The sequence below is a fragment of the Camelus dromedarius genome, chromosome 33, assembly GCF_036321535.1.
Source record: "Camelus dromedarius isolate mCamDro1 chromosome 33, mCamDro1.pat, whole genome shotgun sequence".
NCBI lineage: Eukaryota > Metazoa > Chordata > Mammalia > Artiodactyla > Camelidae > Camelus > Camelus dromedarius.
In genome coordinates this window covers 12,144,980-12,165,228 of record NC_087468.1, presented here as the reverse complement: position 1 = coordinate 12,165,228, position 20,249 = coordinate 12,144,980, and the positions used below count along the sequence as shown (strand labels likewise).

The 20,249-nt window shown below is 43.6% G+C and overlaps 1 protein-coding gene across 1 annotated transcript in view; it reads right to left on the bottom strand.

The window, feature by feature from the left end:
- Window positions 1–20,249, bottom strand: part of ACOXL (acyl-CoA oxidase like) — a 240,471-nt gene that overhangs the window by 126,067 nt on the left and 94,155 nt on the right. The window contains exons 10-11 of the mRNA XM_064481989.1: window positions 12,025–12,141; window positions 435–588 (exon numbers count right to left, since the gene is read on the bottom strand). Of these exons, the coding sequence (XP_064338059.1) occupies window positions 435–588; window positions 12,025–12,141 (271 nt within the window). The remainder of the gene's footprint in view (window positions 1–434; window positions 589–12,024; window positions 12,142–20,249) is intronic.

The window sequence follows — 20,249 nt, the reverse complement described above, 5'->3', positions numbered from 1 at the left end:
CACTCTCCAAACGCTTGGCACGTCCCCATCTGCCTCCTTCCCAGGGCAGAATCCCCTGGAGTCATTTCCTACATTCTCACCAAGTGATTAAAACGTTGGAGCAGAGCTTTGATCATCGGACCCTCATTGGCCCTTTCCTATTACTTGTCAGAACCACCACCACCACCACCATCACCACCACAACCACCACGTTTCATGATATTTACTGCGGGGCCTCCACGGCCGAGCATTTTACAAGCATGGTCTGCATCGATTTTTGCAGCATCATAGGAGGTGGACATGCACAGAGGACAAGATTAAGTAATGCACCCAGGGTCACGAAGGCAGGTGGGATTCCCAGCTGGTTCCAAAGCCCAGCGGCCACATGGTCCCACCGCAACAAGTGCTGTGACGGCGCGGACCCTGCAGGACTGGCGCCCCCGGGATCTGCTCACCATGCCTCCGGTGCACTCCCGGCAGTCCTGCAGGCAGCTGATGTTCTCCCAGGTGCTGTAGGCCTTCAGCCCCGCCACCAGCGCCTGCAGCGGGCGACTGTTGACAGGCTCCTTCCCCAGGAAGATGTCCTCATCCAGAAGGACGCCAGCAAACCTGCGAGACAGAGATCAGTGATGTAAGCGGCAGTGCCCCAGCATGCGGGCTCAGAAGAGAGGCTGGACTCGTAATGTCTCTGTCTGGCTTTTGATGTCAGGGTAGTGCTCCTAAAATTAGTTAGTTTTCCCTTTTATTTTCTGCAAGAGTTTGTGTAAAATCAGTATGTTTACTCTTCTTAAATATTTGGGAGATGTCACCAGTAATGCCAGGCAAAGCTATGCAGGTTTTCCATTTCTTTTTGTGTCACTTCTGGTATTTATCTTTCAAGTAATGTGTCTATTTCATATATGTTGTCAAAGGTGTTGACACTGATATTATGTCAAAAACAACAATAACAGTAATACTTACGTTTATCCTTTCAATGTCTGCAGGATCTATAGTGATGTCCTTTCTTTTAGTTCAGACACTGGTAATTTGTGTCTATTTTTTTCTGGCTCATTCTAGCTAAAGGTCTTTCAATTTTATTTATTCATTGAAAGAAAAAATAGTTTTGTGTTCCTTTTCTTCTCTATTGTTTGACGACTTCTTATTTCACTGATTTCTGCCCTCATGTTTATTATTCTTTCTAATTACTCTGGGTTTAATTTTTTCCTCTTTTTCTAGCTTCTTAAAATAGAAATTTACACCACTGGCTTTAGACCTTTCTTCTTTTCTAATGTAAGCACTTAAAGGCATACGTTTTCCTCTAAGCACTGTTTTAGCTGCATACCACAAGTTTTGAAATGCTGTGTTTCATTTTCATTTTGTTCAAAATATTTTCTAATTTCCCTTGTGATTTCTTCTTTTGACCCATGAATTATGTGTGCCATTTAGTTTCCTAATATTCAAGGGTTATTTCAGATATTTTTCTGTTATTAACCTTCAATTAATTTCATTCTAATCAGACGACATACTTTGCATGATTTCAATCCTTTTAAATCCACATAGTCTGTCTTGATAAATGTTCTGTGTGCACTTGAAAGGAATGTGTATTCGGCTCTTGTTGGGAAGAGTGTTCAATAAATGTTATTTAGGTCAAGTTTGTTCAGTCATGTTGTTCATGGGATTTATATCATTACTGGTTTTCTGTCCATTTATCGTATTATTTACTCAGAGAGAAGGACTGATGCCTGCAGCTATAATTTTGGATTTGTTCATTTTTCCTTTCAGCACTTTCCATTTTTGCTTCATGTATTTTGATGCTATTTTGTGGAATTCACACACATGGAGACTGTTATGTCTCCTTGATGAGCAGGCTGCTTCATCATTACGAAGTGATTTTCTTTATATCTGGTAATACTCCTTTTTCTGAAGCCTACTTTGCTTAATGTTAGTATACCCACTCCAGCTCTTTTATGGTTAATGTTTGAAGGTGTCAATTTTTTATTCTCATATTTTTAACCTCTTTGTCTTTCATTTTAAGTGGGTTTCTTGTAGAAGGCAGACAATCTGAAAACTAGAGCGTCTAAATGATTTACACCTAATGTAATTATTAACGTGACTGAGTTTTAAACAATTTTCCTGCAATTTTTCCCCATCTAACCCATATGTTCTTTGTTTCCTTTTCCCTCTGCTCCTGTCTTCTTTTGATGAACTGAATAATCTTTAGTATTCCACTGTTAGATTTCTAACTGTGTTACTCATTTTTTTCCAGCAATTTTTCTACGGCCTAACACACACATCTTTAACTTAATCACATTTTCCCTCAAATAATGTTATGCCACTTGAAGGCTAATGTAAGAACCTTGTAATAATACAATAACATACTTCCTTTTCACTCTCTCATCCGTTATGCTACTGTTGAGACAAAAAATAAGTATATTCTATGTATATTATGAACTTCATTGTTATTTTTGCTTTAAACAATTTATCTTATTTTCTTTATCAACATTACTGAGGATTAATTTATTCCCAACAGGTTGCATCATTCAAAGTGCACCATTTAAAGAATTTTGACAACTGTTATGTACGCATGAGAATACCACCATAATTAAGCTACAGAATATTTCCAACACCTTTCAAAAAGCGCCCCATGCCTTTTTGCAGGTCATGCCTTCCTGCACCCCCGTCTCCAGACAACCACTGACCAGCCCTTTGTCACTATAAATTAATTTTGTATAAATGGGATCGTACAGTGTGAACTATGTCTTGCTTCTTTCAATCAGCATGTTGTCTTGAGATTCATCCACCCATACTGTACCCTGTATTAGTAGTTCTTTCTCTTTATTGCTGACTAGACTTCCATTCTGTGGCATGTATATATTATATTTCATTTATGTGTTCCCTTGCTGATGAACACATTGGTTGTTTCCAGTTTGGAGCTATGATAAACAAAGCCGCTAAGAAAATTCATGTAAAAATCTTAGAGGAGACATATGTCTTCATTTCTCTTGAGAGTAAATCTGGAGGAGGGAAAGGATGGGGTCACATGAAAGATGTATTTTTAACTTTTTAAGAAACTGCTGAACAATTCTGCAAAGTGGTTGTGCAAGTTCGCATTCCCACCAGCAGTGTATGAGAAACCCAGCTGTCCCACGTGCCTGCCGACAAGCAGTCTTCACAGTCTTTTTAATTGTAGTCACTGCAGAGAATACAGAGTGGTAATCCGCATGGTTTGAATTTGCATTTCCCGGGTAACTAATGATCACGAACACCTTTTCATGTGTCTGTTGGCTGATCATTCGCATGTCTCCTTCTGTTAAGTGTCTACTCAGAACTTTTGCCCATGTTCTATTGTTCCTTCCATATTCTGGATAACATCCCATTGTCAGATATACAGATTACAAACACTTCCTCTCATTCTGTGGCTTGTCTTTTCATTTCCTTAATGGCAAAGATCAGTTTTGGCTCAAGGTATTTACCATCTTCCATCCATTAAATAATTTTGTAACATCTAAATATCCTTGTTTCCTCCGTGAAAACTGCACATACAAAAGATGTGCACTGGGTCTCATCCTACAGCAAACAGGACAGACTAACCTCCTAACTGAAATCACTGAGCTGGAGCAAACTGACAAAATATGGAAATCATCATTTGTTTAATCGTACTTGGATGAAAAGAAACCTAATTGTATTGAGCAATTGCTTAAGCAAAGAGCTTCTGCATTTATCATCCAACTTAGTCCTTGCAACAACCCTATGAAGTAGGAAATCATATCCCCACTTTGCAGATTAGGAAGCTGAGGCTCAAATGATGTTACATACCAATGTCAAGGTCTCACATGTGTTAGGACAGAGCTAGGATTCAAACCCAGGGCTCTCTAGTCCTAAATATCATGCTCTTTCCATAATAAGTAATGTGCATGTCAGTACCCTCAGGAAGGTAATATCATTTTAAATCTATGCTCTGATATAGTCACCCATGCCCTGGGCTGCAGCTGCAACACAGTGACTCTCAGAGAATCCTAGATCTGGTCATTTACAAAACATATATATGATTCAACCGGAAACAGACTCATAGACATAGAAAACAAAGTACGGTTACCAAAGGGGAAAGGGGATGGGGAGGGATAAATTAGGAGTTTGGGATTAATAGACACACACCAGTATATATTAAACAGATAAACAACAGGGACCTACAGTATAGCACAGGGAACTATACTCAATTTTTGGTAATATGCTATAATGGAAAAGAATCTGAAAATATATGTACGTAATTATATGCCTGTAGATGTGTAACTGAATCATTTTTCTGTACACCCAAAACTAACATTGTAAATCAACTACACCTCAATAAAAAATAAAATTAAAGAAAAACAAAAAATAAAAAAAGAAATCCCTTTAATTTAGGATTGTGGTATAGAAGCCAAGGAAAGGCAATGTTTTAAGAAGGAAGGAAGGCATAATCAATGGTGTCAAATGCTAGAAAAAAAATGTATATATGATCCTCCACTGACCTCCCCAAGCACGCAGGTGCACGCGGGTGCGCGCGCACACACACACACACACACACACACACACAGAGTCCTAGACATTCTCCCAGGTAGAAATGGGTGGGAAATAAAAAACACATCGGCTAAGGAAAGAAAGACTCATGAGACTCTTAGCAGAGGTGTGGTGGGATGTCTTTGCGGTGCTGGCCCATGATTTTACTGAGCACCGACAGGATGTAGGCCCTGCCGAGGAAAAGCCTCCCTCCGCCAGCGGTTCCCCTGGCAGCTCTTACCCATCGCCAGACCTCACATCTGCCTGCCAAGGGGATCTGAGCACCCCTTCTGGGTCCAGGGTGTGTAGGAGTCCAGGAGGCACATGTCTTAAGAAAGTCTGATATAAGGCGGTCGGAGGGGCCCAGAAGATAAACTAGGAAATAGGGGTTCTGTGGCCAAAAATATCCCTCATTTCCAAACCAGTTTATTTCACAGGAAATGCCTCTAGAAATACAAGGCATTTGCTTACAGGTGATGTCCATGGGAAGACTCAGAACCCACCATCAAGGTAAGCTTCATGAGAAATGCCGGTGGAGTATCTCTAAAACCCTTAAGTCAGCAAGAGGGCAGGATTTGATTCCAAAAATCTATTTCACAGAAAAGAGTAAATCAGATTTTTTGGCAATATGATATTAAGTTACATTAAAAACACAGTCCAGTAATATTATAAATTGTACTAGAAATACTAAAAAATACTATGTTATTTGTATCACTGTAGTATTTGATACTAAATACAAGTAATAAGTTTTTGATACATAGTTATAAATATTCTTCGCTTGGTGAGGGATCTCTAGGAATCTTAAATCTCCCGAGCTCCATTGTTTGATAAGGACAGGACTTTGGTGAATTTCTGAAACTATGAAGTGCCATTCCACCCATTCATTTACTTAACAGATTAATGAGATCTTACTTTGCGCTCAGCACAATTTTAGGTAGGTATTGCGGAGACAGCAGTTAAAAAACAAAGAGAGAAATTTGTTGAGTTGTCATGAGGCATTAAATGAGTTTATTCTATGTAAACATCTGAGGGCAGCGCCGGCTTGTGGTAAGCACCTGAATACGTCTTAGCTATTGTGTTAAACTTCGTCTTTACAGGCGTCGGGCAAAATCAGAATGACCAGCTCCAGCATCCAGACAGCAGCACGATGGTGCTGTGACCCCTCCCGGAGCCCAGCCTGGACTGCGAGCTGCCCACTTGGCCTGGAATAAACAAGACGAAAAGCAAATCCCAAATACTCCTTCAGGCTGGCCCATCGCAAATACCGTTTTTGGTTTTTTTTTCCCCTCCAAAGTTGTTGGTCACTTTGTAAGCTAGGAAGTTCATTTTTGTAGCATATCCCACACGATGATTCCAAGAGGGGATACCTGCTACCAACCACCCTGGCCAGCTAGCCCCGGACGCCGCCTTCATAGCATGTCACTTCCAGAGCAAACGGGCACCAAAGGACATCTGGTTCCATCCCCTCCTTGTCAAGGCCAGAAGAACACGATTGGGGTGGGATGCGGTGCAGGGGGGCTCGCTAAGGGCCAAGCAGGTCCCCCCTCTCTCCCCGTCTCTGGGCTGTGGAGGCAATGGGCGAGGAAGGCGATCAGGAAGGGGACCAGGCACCAGGTCCGCTGGCCAACTCACTATTGTCAAACCCCAGATGAGGCATCACAGGCCCCATGTGGCAGGGAGCACGTCCTACTCCAGCAGGACTGCCAGGTCCAACAAACAGAAACCGAGCACGCCCAGCAAAACCTGAATTTTGGATAAACAACGCATCATATTTAGTTTAAGTGCACACGCCTTGTTGCAGAAAGGGGAAATACTTAGACTAAATAGTGCACTGGCTATCTGAAATTCAGACTTAACTGACAGACTGTATTTTAGCTGGCAGCCCTACTGGCAAGGTGCCAGGTGGTTGTTGAAGATCTAAACCCCTGGGTTGTGCCCTGGAGGAAGCCACCCCACCTCATTTCCATGACGTGCTTTTAACTGGGACGTGAAGCTCTGACGGTGATCCGTGCGGTTGTCACTTAGATGGGAGGAGAGGCAGGGCTGTGGACACCAGCTGGTGGCCTGTTTTCCCTGCTCGCCTAACTTCAGACACTTATCCCTGAGGGTCTGGACCACTCTTGTGAGTGTTTCTCTGCAGCTGAGTGGGGCCCAATGCCTGGAGCAAATATCTAACCCATCATACCACAGGCTACGCAGATCCTGAAACTGAAGTCGGTTGATTGGCAGAATTATGTCCATGGGGATTGTGAGATGGGACCTAAACCAAGGTTTGATAACCTTAGTTTGAAAAAAGTGAGATGTCTGTTGCAGGGAGGTACTTAGCACTCAGTTTTGTCATGGAACAACCAACTTCATTAAACTGTTTTTCCCCAAGTTGGAGGAAAGGCGACGAGGGTGGTCAACTAGAGAGAAACAGGAAAGCCAGGTCACAGAAACGCCACCTGCTCCCCGGGCTTGTTTTAAAACACAAACAACCACTCCCCGAGGCTGAGGAACTTGGTCCTGGGCGTTCGTTCGCATAACCAGATTCTCCGTGGCCAACCCCCTGCCACGATGTGGGGGACAGAGGGAGGGAAAGGCAGGGAGGGAGCAGCAGAGCCACGATGGGGACACTGACCTCGGCCAGAGACCACAGAGGGCACGAGGAGGTGACGGTAAGGAAAATCGGGGTGGTCCTGGGGTCCTTCAGATTGACAGCTTGGTGAGGACGTGTGTCTCACTGTCCTGTTCAGCACTCTCTCACCCGTGCATGGCACGTGGTAAGGGCTCCGTGATTTTTTAATTTATTGTTTAATTTCCAAGTATTCTCAGCCTAAGACGAGTGCTGTGACCTCTGTTTCTCTGATGTTGGCCTTTGAGGAGTGTCTCCCTAAAATCCAGAGAAACTTTAATTTTTTTTAATAGTGGCAACACACTTCTTACAGAATCAAGGTGTATGAAGCTTAAATCAATCCAAAAAATAAAAATGGAGCTGAAAAAAAGGAAAACATGTTGATACATATAACACTTTCCTTATATATATAAAGCTAGGTATGTGTATATATATATAAACTTACATACACATATAAATATATTTATATATATAAACTTATGCATACTTGTAAGTATGTGTTTGTATATATACAAACTTGCAAATGTGGAATAGTGCCTCTTTGTTACATGGTCTACTAACTTCTTGTGTCTCCGATTTGTAAACAGTGGACTAAGAAGTGAATGGAGAGACAGCCTTGCCTCTTTATAATAGCTACAAGTCCCACTGGATAAAAAAATCAAAGAAAAAATTTATTTTCCTTGGGCAGGCATGCAAAACATACTCAGGTTTCCTTGTCAGCTTGTTTTGATCCAATTTAAATGTTCATGATAATTTAATACTGCTGTTTCTTATCTGTTAGTGAAATTAATTTCCAGGTCATGTGAGGAAACTGCCTGGAAAGTTCCTGTGGTTCTCAACCCTGGCTGCTGGTAAGAATCACTAAGGAGCTTAAGTGCACACACTCTGGTCCCTTGGGATGCTGCTCCCCAGACCAGGTGAGTTTGAATCATGGGAGTGGGTACAGAGAGTCTGTAGTTTTTAAAAAGCACATCAGATGACTTTAATGTGCATCCGGGTTGAGAACCAATGAAAACCAACTTATGTGCCAGGAATCACCTGCCTTAGTTGAAGCAGGGCCAGAAGGGTAAGGCCAAAAGGGGTAAACGTGGTGAGGAATGCTTCGTGGAGAGTTAGTGACAACTTCAGATGGAATCGATAAGGCTAAAAGAAATACCACAGGGTTGAGATACAAAAGAACACTGGAGACTTTTGCTCCCTGAATAGCAGCAAGAAAAAAAAAAGTGGATAAAATTAAAAAATCACGTTTTCCCAAAGAGTTGTCAAAGAACAAAGGCTGCAGGAAGGCTTGATGAACTGAATTCCAGAGGGATCAGCACATTCTAGTAGATCAGACGTTGTGTAAGGAAGGAACAGAGAACCTGAAGACAGGTCCGTGGACATTATCCAAATTGAAGTATAGAGGAAAAAAAAAAAAAAAGAACATAACTTCAGTGACATGTAGGACAATCTGAAGCCATTTAACATCTGTATAGGAAGGAAAGAATGAATGGGGCAGAACAAATATTTGAAGAAATAATGGTCAAAATACTTCCAGATTTGATGAAAATCTTCAACCCACAGATCCCTGAGGCTCAACAGACTCCAAACAGCATAGACACACAAAACCACAAAACCACACCGAGGCCAACATAATCAAATGCTGAAAATCAAAGAAAAAGAGAAAATCATAAAAGCAGTTAAAGTGGGAATATATGAGGCCTATAGAGAAACAGCCAAAAAATGATGGCTACTTTCTCATGAGAATCAAGGAATCAAGAAGACAACAGAGGCAGTGACATCACTATGGTGCTCAAAGAAAAAAAAATATCAGCCCATAATTCTGTACATATTAGTAACGTCCTTTTTTTTTTTTTTAAAGAGAAATAAAGACTTCCTCAAAAAACAGAACTTGGGAGAATTCATTGCTAGCAGACTGATTGTATAAGAAATGTTAGAAGTTCTGCAGGCAGAACAAATATGGTATCAATCAGAAATCTGGATCAATAACAAGTAAATTAAAATGTTGGAAATTGAATAAATAAAGGTAAAATAAAATTCAATTGTACTCATTTTAATTGCTCTAAAACATACCTGTAAAAGAAAGACAGTAGCAATATGTTGTGTACTTGCAGCATATTTAAAAGGAAATTATGTGACAACAACTGCAGAAAAAAAGTATGGAGGGAGGCACTGGGAACACACTGTTTAAGGTCTTTCCACTCCAGGGGAAGCAATAGAATAGTTCAGTGTAGTCTCTAACTCACTAAAGATGCAGACTATACATCCTGGGTCAACAATTACAATATTTTCAAAAGAAATATAAATAATGTCAATGAAAGAGATAAAATGGAATAATAAACAATACTCATGTAATCCAAGATCAGGCAGAAGAGAAAGGAAAAAGCAACAAAAAAACAGATGGAAAAAATAAAAATCAGCTATCAATATAGATTTTAATCCAAACTTATCAGCAGTCACTTTCAATGCAACTGGTCTAAACATACCAGCTAAAAGTCAGAGATTTTCAAATTGGATAAAAAAGAATCATGACCTAACTATCTCTGTATTTACAAAGAAACCCAGACATCTCTCCAAAGAAGACATCCAGATGGCCAGCAAGCACATGGCAAGATGCTCAACATCACTGATTGTTCACAGGACCTGATCTCTCTTTCTCTCTTTCTTTCTCTCTTTCTTTCTCTCTTTCTTTCTCTCCTTCCTTCCTCCCTCCCTCCCTCCCTCCCTCCCTCTCTTTCTCTCTCTTTCTTTCTTTCTTTCTTTCTTTCTTTCTTTCTTTCTTTCTTTCTTTCTTTCTTTCTTTCTTTCTTTCTTTCTTTCCTTCTTCCTTTCTTTCTTTCTTTCTTTCTTTCCTTCCTTCTTTCTTTCTTTTTCTTTCATAGCAGCATTATTGAGAGATCTTTCACACACCACAGCATTCACACTTTAAAAGTACCCAATTCCACAGCTTTAAATATATTTTACAGAGTTGTGCACCCATCTAATTAAATTACTACCTAGTTTTAGAATATTTCATCACCCCATAAAGAACTCCCACATCCATCAGCTGTCACTCCTCGCTCCCTCCCTTATCCCCTAGTCCCTGGTAATTATGGCTAAGAAATTATTGCTTAACCCGTGGTTGTGAAGGCTGACTCCTGTTCCCCTCTACCAGCTTTATTATGTCATTAGCTCTTAGATTTAGGTCTGTGCTCCACGTTGAGGTAATTGCTGCCCATGCTGTGAGGGAGGGGTCCAACTTCATTCTTTCGCATGTGGGTATCCAGTTGTACCAGAACCATTTGTTGAAAAGACTATTCTGTCACCCATTGAATTGTCTTAACACCTCTGCCCAAAATCAGCTGACCATACAGTTAGGGATTTATTTCTGTGCTCTCGATACCACGTTGTTTTTTGTTTTGGGAGGTTTTTTTTAGGGTGGGTGGAGGTAATTAGGTTTATTTATTTAATGGAGGTCCTGGGGATCGAACCTGGAACCTTGTGCACGCACTCTACCACTGAGCTATACCAAGTCCCCAACACTGCCTTGATTATTATAGCTCTGTAGTACGTTTTCAAATTAGGAAGTGTATGTCTTCCAACTTTTCTTCTTTTTCAAGATAGTTTGGGCTATACTGGGTCTTTTCCGTTCCATATAAATTTTAAGATCAGCTTTTCAATTTCTGGAGGAAAAAAAAACACAGGCTCCTGGGATTTTGATAAAGATTGCATTAAATCTGTACATGAATTGTGGAAGTATTGCCACTTTCATAACATTAAGTCTTCTGATCTATAAACACAGGATGCCTTTCCATATATTGACATCTTTTTAAACTTCTTTTGTTAAATTTATTACAGGTATTTTATTTTTTGTTGCTATTGTAAATGGAATTGCTTTTCTTCATTTCATTTTTGGATTACTCATTGTGAGGATATCAAAATACAATAGATTTTTATATATTGATCTTGGATCCTGTAATCTTGCTGAATGTATTAGTTCTAACAAATTTCTAGTGGATTTCTTAGGATTTTCTATATACAAGACCATGTCATCTGTAAATACAGACAGTTTTACTTCTTCCTCTCCAATCTACACGGCTTCTATTATTTTTCTTGCCTGCTTGTCCTGGCTAACACATCCAACACAATGTTAAATAGATGTGGAGAGCGCGGACATCCTTGTCTTGCTCCAGATCTTAGGAGGAAAGCAGTCATCTTTCACCCACCACGTGTGATGTTAACTGTGGATTTTTCGTAGATGCCTTTTATGAGACAGAAGAGGTTCCCTTCTAATCCCAGACTTTTGAGTGTCTTTTATCATGAAAAGGTGTTAGATTTTGTCAAATGTTTCCTCCACATCTGTAGAGATGATCATGTGGGGTTTTTTTCATTTATTCTATTTAATACAGTTGTTACATTGGTTGGTTTTTGTATGTTAGACCAAAATTGTGTTCCTGGGATAAATCTCACTTGGTAATATAATCTTTTTTATATTTTTCTGGCTTCAGTTTGCCTGCATTTTGTTGAGGATTTTTACATCTATATCCATAAGTGATACTGGTCTATAGTTTGCCTCATTTTGGTATTGAGTGTTCTCAATTGGGAAGTATTTCCTTGTCGTCTATGTTTTGGACACGTTCAAGTTACAAATCGAGTCTCTTTAGTTGTTATATGTTTATTCGGATTTTCTATTTAGTCTTCATTCAGTTTGGGTAGTTTATATCTTTCTAGGACTTTCCTCCCTTTTCCATTTTATCTAGGTTATCTAATTGGTTGGCACACAGTTGCCCATAGATTCAGACGTCACTTCTAACTTGAGTGCTGAATTCTAACCACAGGCTCTTCAGTGCTCGCCCCTGCCCACCACCCCTCTCCCTCCTGCTGACGCCAGAGCCTCAGACTCACCTTGAGAGGGCAAACCCCCAGAGCCATCTCACCTGCTGGCGAAGGTCAGGGCCAAGGCTGTGGCCAAGTGAGGCATCAGCCGCAGGGTTTGCGTTTGGTGCTCAATAATCCTGACCTCTTCCTTGGCTTTGGGCCCAAACTGCCTCCTGCTAGAGACAGAATCAAGCAGATACAATTTTACTGAAATCCAAGAGGCAACATTGTTCCAAACAGCCATCTGTCCTTCAAATACTTCAGAGGACAGGATGCCTGAGTCTCCTAAAATGTAGTTAAGATATTAAGATATTAAAAATAATTCCAAAGAGAGTCCGACAAAAAGCTTTTTAGCTCCCCTGGAAATTAACCTTCCCACCATGGGATATTTTTAAAGCTGTGTATCTATTTAATACACAGAGTATTTTTTACTCCTTAACATTTACATGGCATTTTATAGTTCCAAGCACCCTATGATCATTAATTATTCAGCTTTCCTAAGTTTCTGACATAGTTAATAGGAAAGGAGCGATATCCTAGAATATATTTCAAAAGGACATTCTCAACAAGGAGGGAACGCTCACCCCGGTGCTTCTGTCAGATTCACAGGCGGGCTGTTATTTTCAGCCCACCTAAATCCCCTCCACCATCCCTGCTGGAAAAGGTGTCCGTGCATCCTGCCTTAAACCCTGTGCCCTGTGGACAGCACTGCATTTCGCTCTGACACAGCTGTGGAGGGGTGAACGGGGGCCCTCCTCGGAGCAGCTCAAAAAGTGGTGTGGGACTGTCCCCAGGTACCACCCACGGACAAATCTTACACAGAGTCCCGCAGCTGCAGATGGCAAGAGCCCGGCACGAGGATGTCACCCTTCTGCCCTGGACAGGCTGATGCTCTACGATACTGGGCTTGGCAGCCTCCCTCTGTGACAGCTCTGACCTTAATGTTTATGTCTGTAACATTTTACACAGACGTGTGCACCATACACACACGCATGTGTGCACACATACACACTTGCACAGCATGCTAGGTTATCAAGCAGGCAAGGTGAACCTGTGCTTCAGACACCAGTGAAATGAGGCTATCCATCAGTCATTCAAGGGGAAAGAGGAAACAGCACATTTAAAAAAATTTTATATCTGATACCTTCTGAGTCATCGTGTCATGCTTTAATACTGCTCCCATTTGTAATTAAAAGAAGGGCTCCGTGATCTTTTTAGTTCCTAAGGCATCTAGAATTTACAGCCTGGCCGTGTCATGTGGCTGGGAGTCAGTGAGGACACACCTAGCAAAGCACACAGGCACACTGTGGACGCAGGCTCATCTTCTACCAGCACAGCTTCCCCAGACGCAGTCTAACCACCCCACCGATGGTTGTCCGAGGACCACAACCCCACCCTGCCTTTGTCCATGCCCTCCATCCATCCCAACCATACTCAGCCAACAGGGCACAGTGCCAAACGAGCCTGACAAAGTCTATAGGCAAACCTCTCAGCTTTTGCTGGATCGTGTTGAAGCCAATAAAACAATCACAGATCCAATAACGGTGTCATCATAACGTCAGGTCATTTTATCAACTCCATTTGTCCTCACTCTTAAACTTTCATTTCAAAATGCTGCGATTGTGCTGTGACTTGTCCTATGGTCGCTGTGGCAAAGCTCTTGTCCACTGAAACCAGACGCTGCCACATGCGATTCACTCCCCTGGGGGACATCCACACGCCTGCTCTGTGCCGGCACTACACCAGGCGCCAGGCGTCCACCAGAGTCAGGAAGGCCCAGGGAATAATAAAAACATCTCAGATCTCAAGAAGAGAATTGTAGTTACTCTGTCTTTTCAATTTCTCTTGCAAAAAGCATTGTATAAACCCATACAAGGAATTACAAAGATGACAATAAGGCTGAGCTTTTCAGAAGCCTGCACTGTATATTTCTGAAAGCTCTGCCACCTAGTTTCCAGTAGGTGGTGAGCAGGGAAGCCTTGTGCACACCTCCCCCGGCCCCTGCCCACCCGACCCTGTCAATCACCAGTATCTCCTTATTTGGTACCAGAACATCATTGCAGGAAGCATCACCCGGATGGCAACAGCGAAAGAAGGGACTGATCACAGCACCTTTTAGTTTTAGTTTTTGCCAAAAAATAATTCCAATAACACAGTGATTGGAGATGGTGTCCCATTGAATTTTCTGTGTGTGCAGTGTCTGTCTCAGCCAGCACTCAGCAGACCCTCAATGTTTGCTGAATGAATAAAAGAATGAATGTGTTCTCCAATGAGGAAATGCAGGTGAGGCACCACGGAATGGCTCACCCCGACCTCAGGGAGGGTCTTTGGATGCCAGATCTGACCCCCAACCTGCCGTGCTTCTGTTCCCCAATGTGAGCACCCTTGTAATCACCCCATTTCTTCTCTGACCCTCATAGTTCAATTGGGTGACAGGTGCTGAACAGAAAGAGGCCACCAAGGGTCAGTGCGGCTGGACTCACAGTGCCTTTCATCACACTGACGGGGAGGGAAGAGTTTGGTTAATGTATTGCCAGGTGACCAGGTGATTTCACATGTCTCAGGAGATTTCCCAACAAGAATCTGATTGTCCGCCCTTTCTTGAAAACAAGGAAGATCTGGCAATTCTGGACCCCATTCCTTGACGTAATCCCCTGGTGGTCAGAGGATGTCAGCCCCTCGGGGGTGGGGGGGTACAGGGCTGGTCCCCAAGGTCGCCAGAGTCCTCTCCATTCTCCAGCATCATCAGCCAGCCTGGGAGGTGCCGCGTTTTCAGCCCCACCATAGTGGATTTTTTTCCATCCGGAATTAATTTACATCAGCATCGTAACTTGTTAATTAAGTTCCGCCATTATGATACACGGCCCAGCGTAGTCACAGTGTATGAGTCTATGAATTCATCAGGAGAACTCCTAAGGGCCAAACAGCCCTGGCAAGCTCATACAGAATAAAATCCAGAAGCCTCAGTTTGGCATCCAAGAGCCACTTTGGTCTTCCTCAAGAGTCTCAACCATTTTTCCTGCTCAGCCCCAAAGACACCTTTCCGTCCTGGGCCTCTGTCCAGGCAGGGCGCTCTGCCTGCAGCCAGCCTCAAGCCGAGGTGCCGCACGTCACATTTATGGTGGCTCGGCCCCCTCCTCCCTGTTCTGGATTCGCCCCTTCAAACACCAAACCAAAGCAATCAAAGCGGGCAGCTGCCTCTCCCCAGAAGGCCCCGAGCATTTCATGTTTCTTTCCCGTACGGGAGCACCCTGCCCTTCCGGGCTGGTGCCCTGCGCACCTGTATCAGCCACATGTTTTGATGCGTGGACATCTGGGCTTTGGCTGGCCCTGGAGGGACTGCCCTTCCCAGGACAAGCCGATTCCTCGAGGGAGCAAAGGACTGTATCTTTCATCTGCAGACTAACCAACCCAGAGCCCACGCCCCCAGCCACCTCCCGCACGGGTTCTTTCACTCGAGGCCACTGTTCCCCAGCCGGAATCGCCCCAGGGCCAGGAACCAGACCATTGGCGGCCTGGCTCCGACAGAGGTGGCAGGGAGAGGGGGCCTCCAGTCTCTGTGCTCTGAGAGCGCTTGGCCGGAGCAGGAACCCTGCCCTGCCACTCTGCGCTCATCCTCTTACTTATGCTCTCAGGGCCCAGGATGGTCCAGGCCCATCCCCTGGCTGCCAGCACCCAGGCACATCGCCCTGCACACAGCTCCCACATCCCTGCAACTGGCAGTGATGATGGCCTGCCAGATGCTTTCACCATCCCAGTTTACGATCTATATGGACACCATATTCCTCCTTCCTTTTCCTCCACTGGGTTACTATTTTCCTTTAAAAGCACATGTAAAAGCTATATTTTCCTCTGTAAACATAATTTTCATTTCAGGGCCAGAAAACAACCCCAAAGTCACTGGGCTCAGATTCTTCATAGGCTTTAAAAACAGAAAGTGGTGCATGTGCACCACAGGAGCCACGCAAGAGGGCTGTGAACGAGGCCGCTTAAAATTACAGCGTTGAGAAGCTATTTCTGGATTCCAGCAACTCATGAGGAATAGAGGAAACATTTATTTGGGGTTGTTTTATTTCATTCCCACTCGATTTTGAGCACGGCTGCTTAAAGCAACATTCACAGAAAATGACACAGCTATTAATCACCAACTCCGCTACTGCGCGCGCAGCCTCTGGGGGCGGCCGCGCTGCCCGCCTCCCCAGCCCTCCCTCCGGTCTCTTCTCCCAGAGGAGGCCGGTGACCTACTAAAAAGATAATTGCTTTGCGTGTTTCCTGCTCTGTAGCATCGTTGCGTCAGCCTGCTATGAATGACATCTAGTCAAACTGGAAGGAGGGGAGTTCTGTGGCTGGGCCCCATCCTTGACCCTGAGACTTCTTGGGGTGCGAACTGGTTCACGGGCATCCCTGTCACCAGAGGACAGAACCTCCCTCCTTCACTGTCAAAGAGCTGACCTCTGTGGACAAAAATGGAGCAAATTCCTGAGCCCTAGCCATGTTCCCTGCGGCCACCTTCCCTCCAGAATAACTCAGCCACAGACTGGACGCAAGAGAGCCCGTGAGTACCCGGCCAGTGGACCACTGAGCCTCATTCCCACTGGCCCCGGTGGAGCCCCCCAGCCTCAGAGAGCCCACAGCCCATCTGTCTTTATTTCCCTCCTTCTTTGCAGTGTTCCTGGACATAGAAACCCAAAGAGAAAATACGTTACACAGCTGGGTATTTTACAGGCACCAGTTGGACCCAGCAGGTTTAGTTTAGCTGCCCAGCCAGGGTGCAAAAACTGGCTACTTATCATCTTGTGATGTGCCACAGACGCCTGACTCCCAGTCCCAAGCCTCAGCACACCCAACCCCAACCAACCCCATCTCGGGGTCCAGTTTGGGACCACAGAAGGGGCCGGGCTGCACACAGCTCATGCTATTTCTTCTGTAAAGTTGAACATTTGATAATTTGCCCTGGGGCTCTGGCAAAGCAACCCTGCGTTGAAACATGAGGCTCAACATGTTACATCCACCGTGTTTTCACTGTCATTCCCCAAATGGGCAGTTTACAGCCCGTCTGGAGGAGAGATGTTGCAGGTGTATGTCTGTAACATGCGGGTAAGTGCTTCTTTATTAGTAGACCTCGTTGTGATTCAATATGCAAAACGGTCCCAGGGAAAAGTTCTGAGTGCCCCTCCAGTCCTGCAGAAATCCCAGCAAAATAACTTTTGCACCTTCCAGACATCTTTTTTTCCTCTTACTCTTTAACAGTCTACCAATAACTGCAGAATAGAATACACAAACCTCAGTGGTTGTGATGGGGTCAATGACAATCTTTAAACAGGAGAATATTTAAGACACAGAAAAAACTGAAGGTGCTTTAGTACCAGTGTCCAAAGGTCTAGAGAGAGCGCGGGAGCCGCCACCCTACACGCACACACAGATACGAGAGCCTGTGTTTTCTTGACCGGAGAGCACAGAGAAAAAGCCTTCACCGTTGCTTTTTTCCCTTTTTCAAAGGTCACACCAAATCAAAACTCAGGAACATAAAGGCTCCCCTCCCCAGTGGGAAACCCGTGGGTCTAAAGTCATAGCCGGTGTCTGGTGGGGACTGACATTCTGCCACCCTCAGCTGCAAAGACTGTCTACCCCATCCATCAGCCCTAGAAGAGCAGTGCCAAGGGGCGCGGGCTGCAGAACCACAGGGGGTTGGGATCAGGCCACCTCCTCACATCAGTGGATGGATGACCCCAGAGGAGACCCCAGAAGCCCTTCAGAGAAGAGACCACATGAGGCAGAGTAACCTGTGGCTATGTCTCCATATTTCTATTGTGTGGGCCATTTCTGGCCAAAATCACAACCCTAGGGTATTACCATTGTAACCCTGACCACGCAGGACCAGTAGACAGCCAGGCCTGGCCACCCTGGATCTGAAGGTTGACCAACTCTTCTTAGACAGTTCCATGACACCAGCAAGAGGGGTCTGACCCCTTCACCACAGACCCCGGTCAGCCCGGCCACCGCTCTGCTGAGTCTGTTCTTTTCCTCTTCTGGTGCTCATGCGGCCCAGGGAGGCCACCTTGGGACCAAGTCAACATCACATCACCCCAGGCATCACAGGAGGAGAGGAGGATATTGTGGTTAAAACCCAGGCTTTGGGGAGGACAAACCTGGTTTGCACACAGACTCTGACACCTGCAGTTTTATTCCAGGCAAGTTCCTCAAACTCACTGAGCCTCAGGTTCCCTGATCCTAAAACGGGGCTGACAATGACCGTGAGGACTAAGGGAGATACTGCCCACGCCTGACACACAGTAGGTGTTCAAGGCATGGCAGGGTCATCACCACAGTCATTACCGTTATCCCGAGTTCCCAGGATTAACCTCTGTTCTATTCATCCTTTATCTAGGAAGGCCATTTAAAACTTTCCCACAAGAAACACTTTTTTTTCCCCTTTCACCCAAACAAAGCATCAATCTATTCTGCATCACTAAAACTGCTGGAAAAAGATTCTCAGGGTGAAGAGAAAAATCTCTTCCACTCAACTTTAAATTAAAGATAATGAAATTGCTGACAGAGAAGAAAGCAAACTGTCAACTGGTAAGTTAGAAAATAAGTGTGTGCTGTGTGTGTGTGTGCGTGTGTGCGTGTGTATGTATGTGCTCATGTGTGTGCATGTGTGTGTATGTGCTCATGTGTGTGTGCGTGTGTGTGTATGTGCTCGTGTGTGTGTGCTGGAAAAGCTTTCTAAAAACACCTGCCCTTCTTCTGTACCCAAGAACACCAGCTAATTTTATTCTCCCCAAATTCCAGGGAGGGACAAGGTGGACAAAATGAAGCTGGGGAAGGTGGCGTGGGCCGAGCCTTCCAGCACATCATGTTGTCATGGAAGCAGCAGGTTCCTTCCAGAGTCAATCAGCCTACCCGAGAGAGGAACCTGGAAGTTATTCAGAGGGTTCCCACACCAGGGAAATTAATTTACTTTTCAGAATTACAGCCTTAGTAATATCTATGAGTGACATGGTGGTGGTTAATGTTAGTCGCCAGAACTCTGATTCCTTGAGATTTTTCTTTTAAAACAACTCACATTCTTATGCATGCAAAACATTAGAATGGTGGGAGATGTGGAGCCATAAATTATAGCTGCCTGGGGTGGCCTAAGGACTTCACTTTTTTTTAAAAATCACACATACAGAGAGAGACAGAAGTCTCCTACCAGCTGCACTGCAGAAGTATTGCAGAAGCTACCAGCACTTTGGCCCCTAGAGTGAGGAAGCAAGAGGGTGACCCTGCTGGGAGCCAGCCTCCTCTCCTCTCTCCACTGTGGCAATAAAGTGAGTCATGTGAATTTTTTGGCTTCCTGGGGAAAAAAATACAAATTTAATATAATTTATATAAAAGTTAAATTTATACTACACTGTAGTCTATTAAGCATGCAATAGTATTACGTCAAAAATGTACAGACCTCATTAAAAATATTTTATTGCTAAAAAATGCTGACCATCATCTGATTCTTCAGTGAGTCATAGTAGTAACATCAAAGGCCCTGGTCAGAACGGCCAACATTAACAAGTCCACAAACGATAAATGCTGGGGAGGGTGTGGAGAAAAGGGAACTCTCCTACTCTGCTGGTTGGAATGTAGTTTGGTGCAGTCTTTATGGAAAACAGCACGGAGACTCCTCAAAAAACTAAAAATACACTTATCATATGATCCAGCAATCCTACTCCTGGGCATATATTCAGAGGGAAATTTAATTTGAAAAGATACATGCACCCCAATATTTGCAGCAGCACTGTATATAGTAGCTAAGACATCGAAGCAACCTAAATGTCCATCAACAGATGACTGGATAAAGACACTGTGTTACATTTATACAATGGAATACTACTCGGCCATAAAAAAAGAATAAAATAATGCCATTTGCAGCAACATGGATGGACCTGGAGATTGTCATTCTAAGTGAAGTAAGTCAGAAAGAGAAAGAAAATTGTCATATGGTATCATTTATATGTGGAATCTTAAAAAAAAAAGACACAAATGAACTTATTTACAAAACAGAACCAGACTCAGACATAGAAAACAAACATATGGTTACCGTGGGGAAGGGTGTGGGAAGAGATAAATTGAGAGTTCAAGATTTTCAGATACACACTACTATATATAAAATAGATAAACAACAAATTTCTACTGTAGAGCACAGGGAACTACATTCAACATCTTGTAGTAACCTATAATGAAAAAGAATTTGAAAACAAATATCTGTATGTATACGTATGACTGACTATGATGCTGTACACCAGAA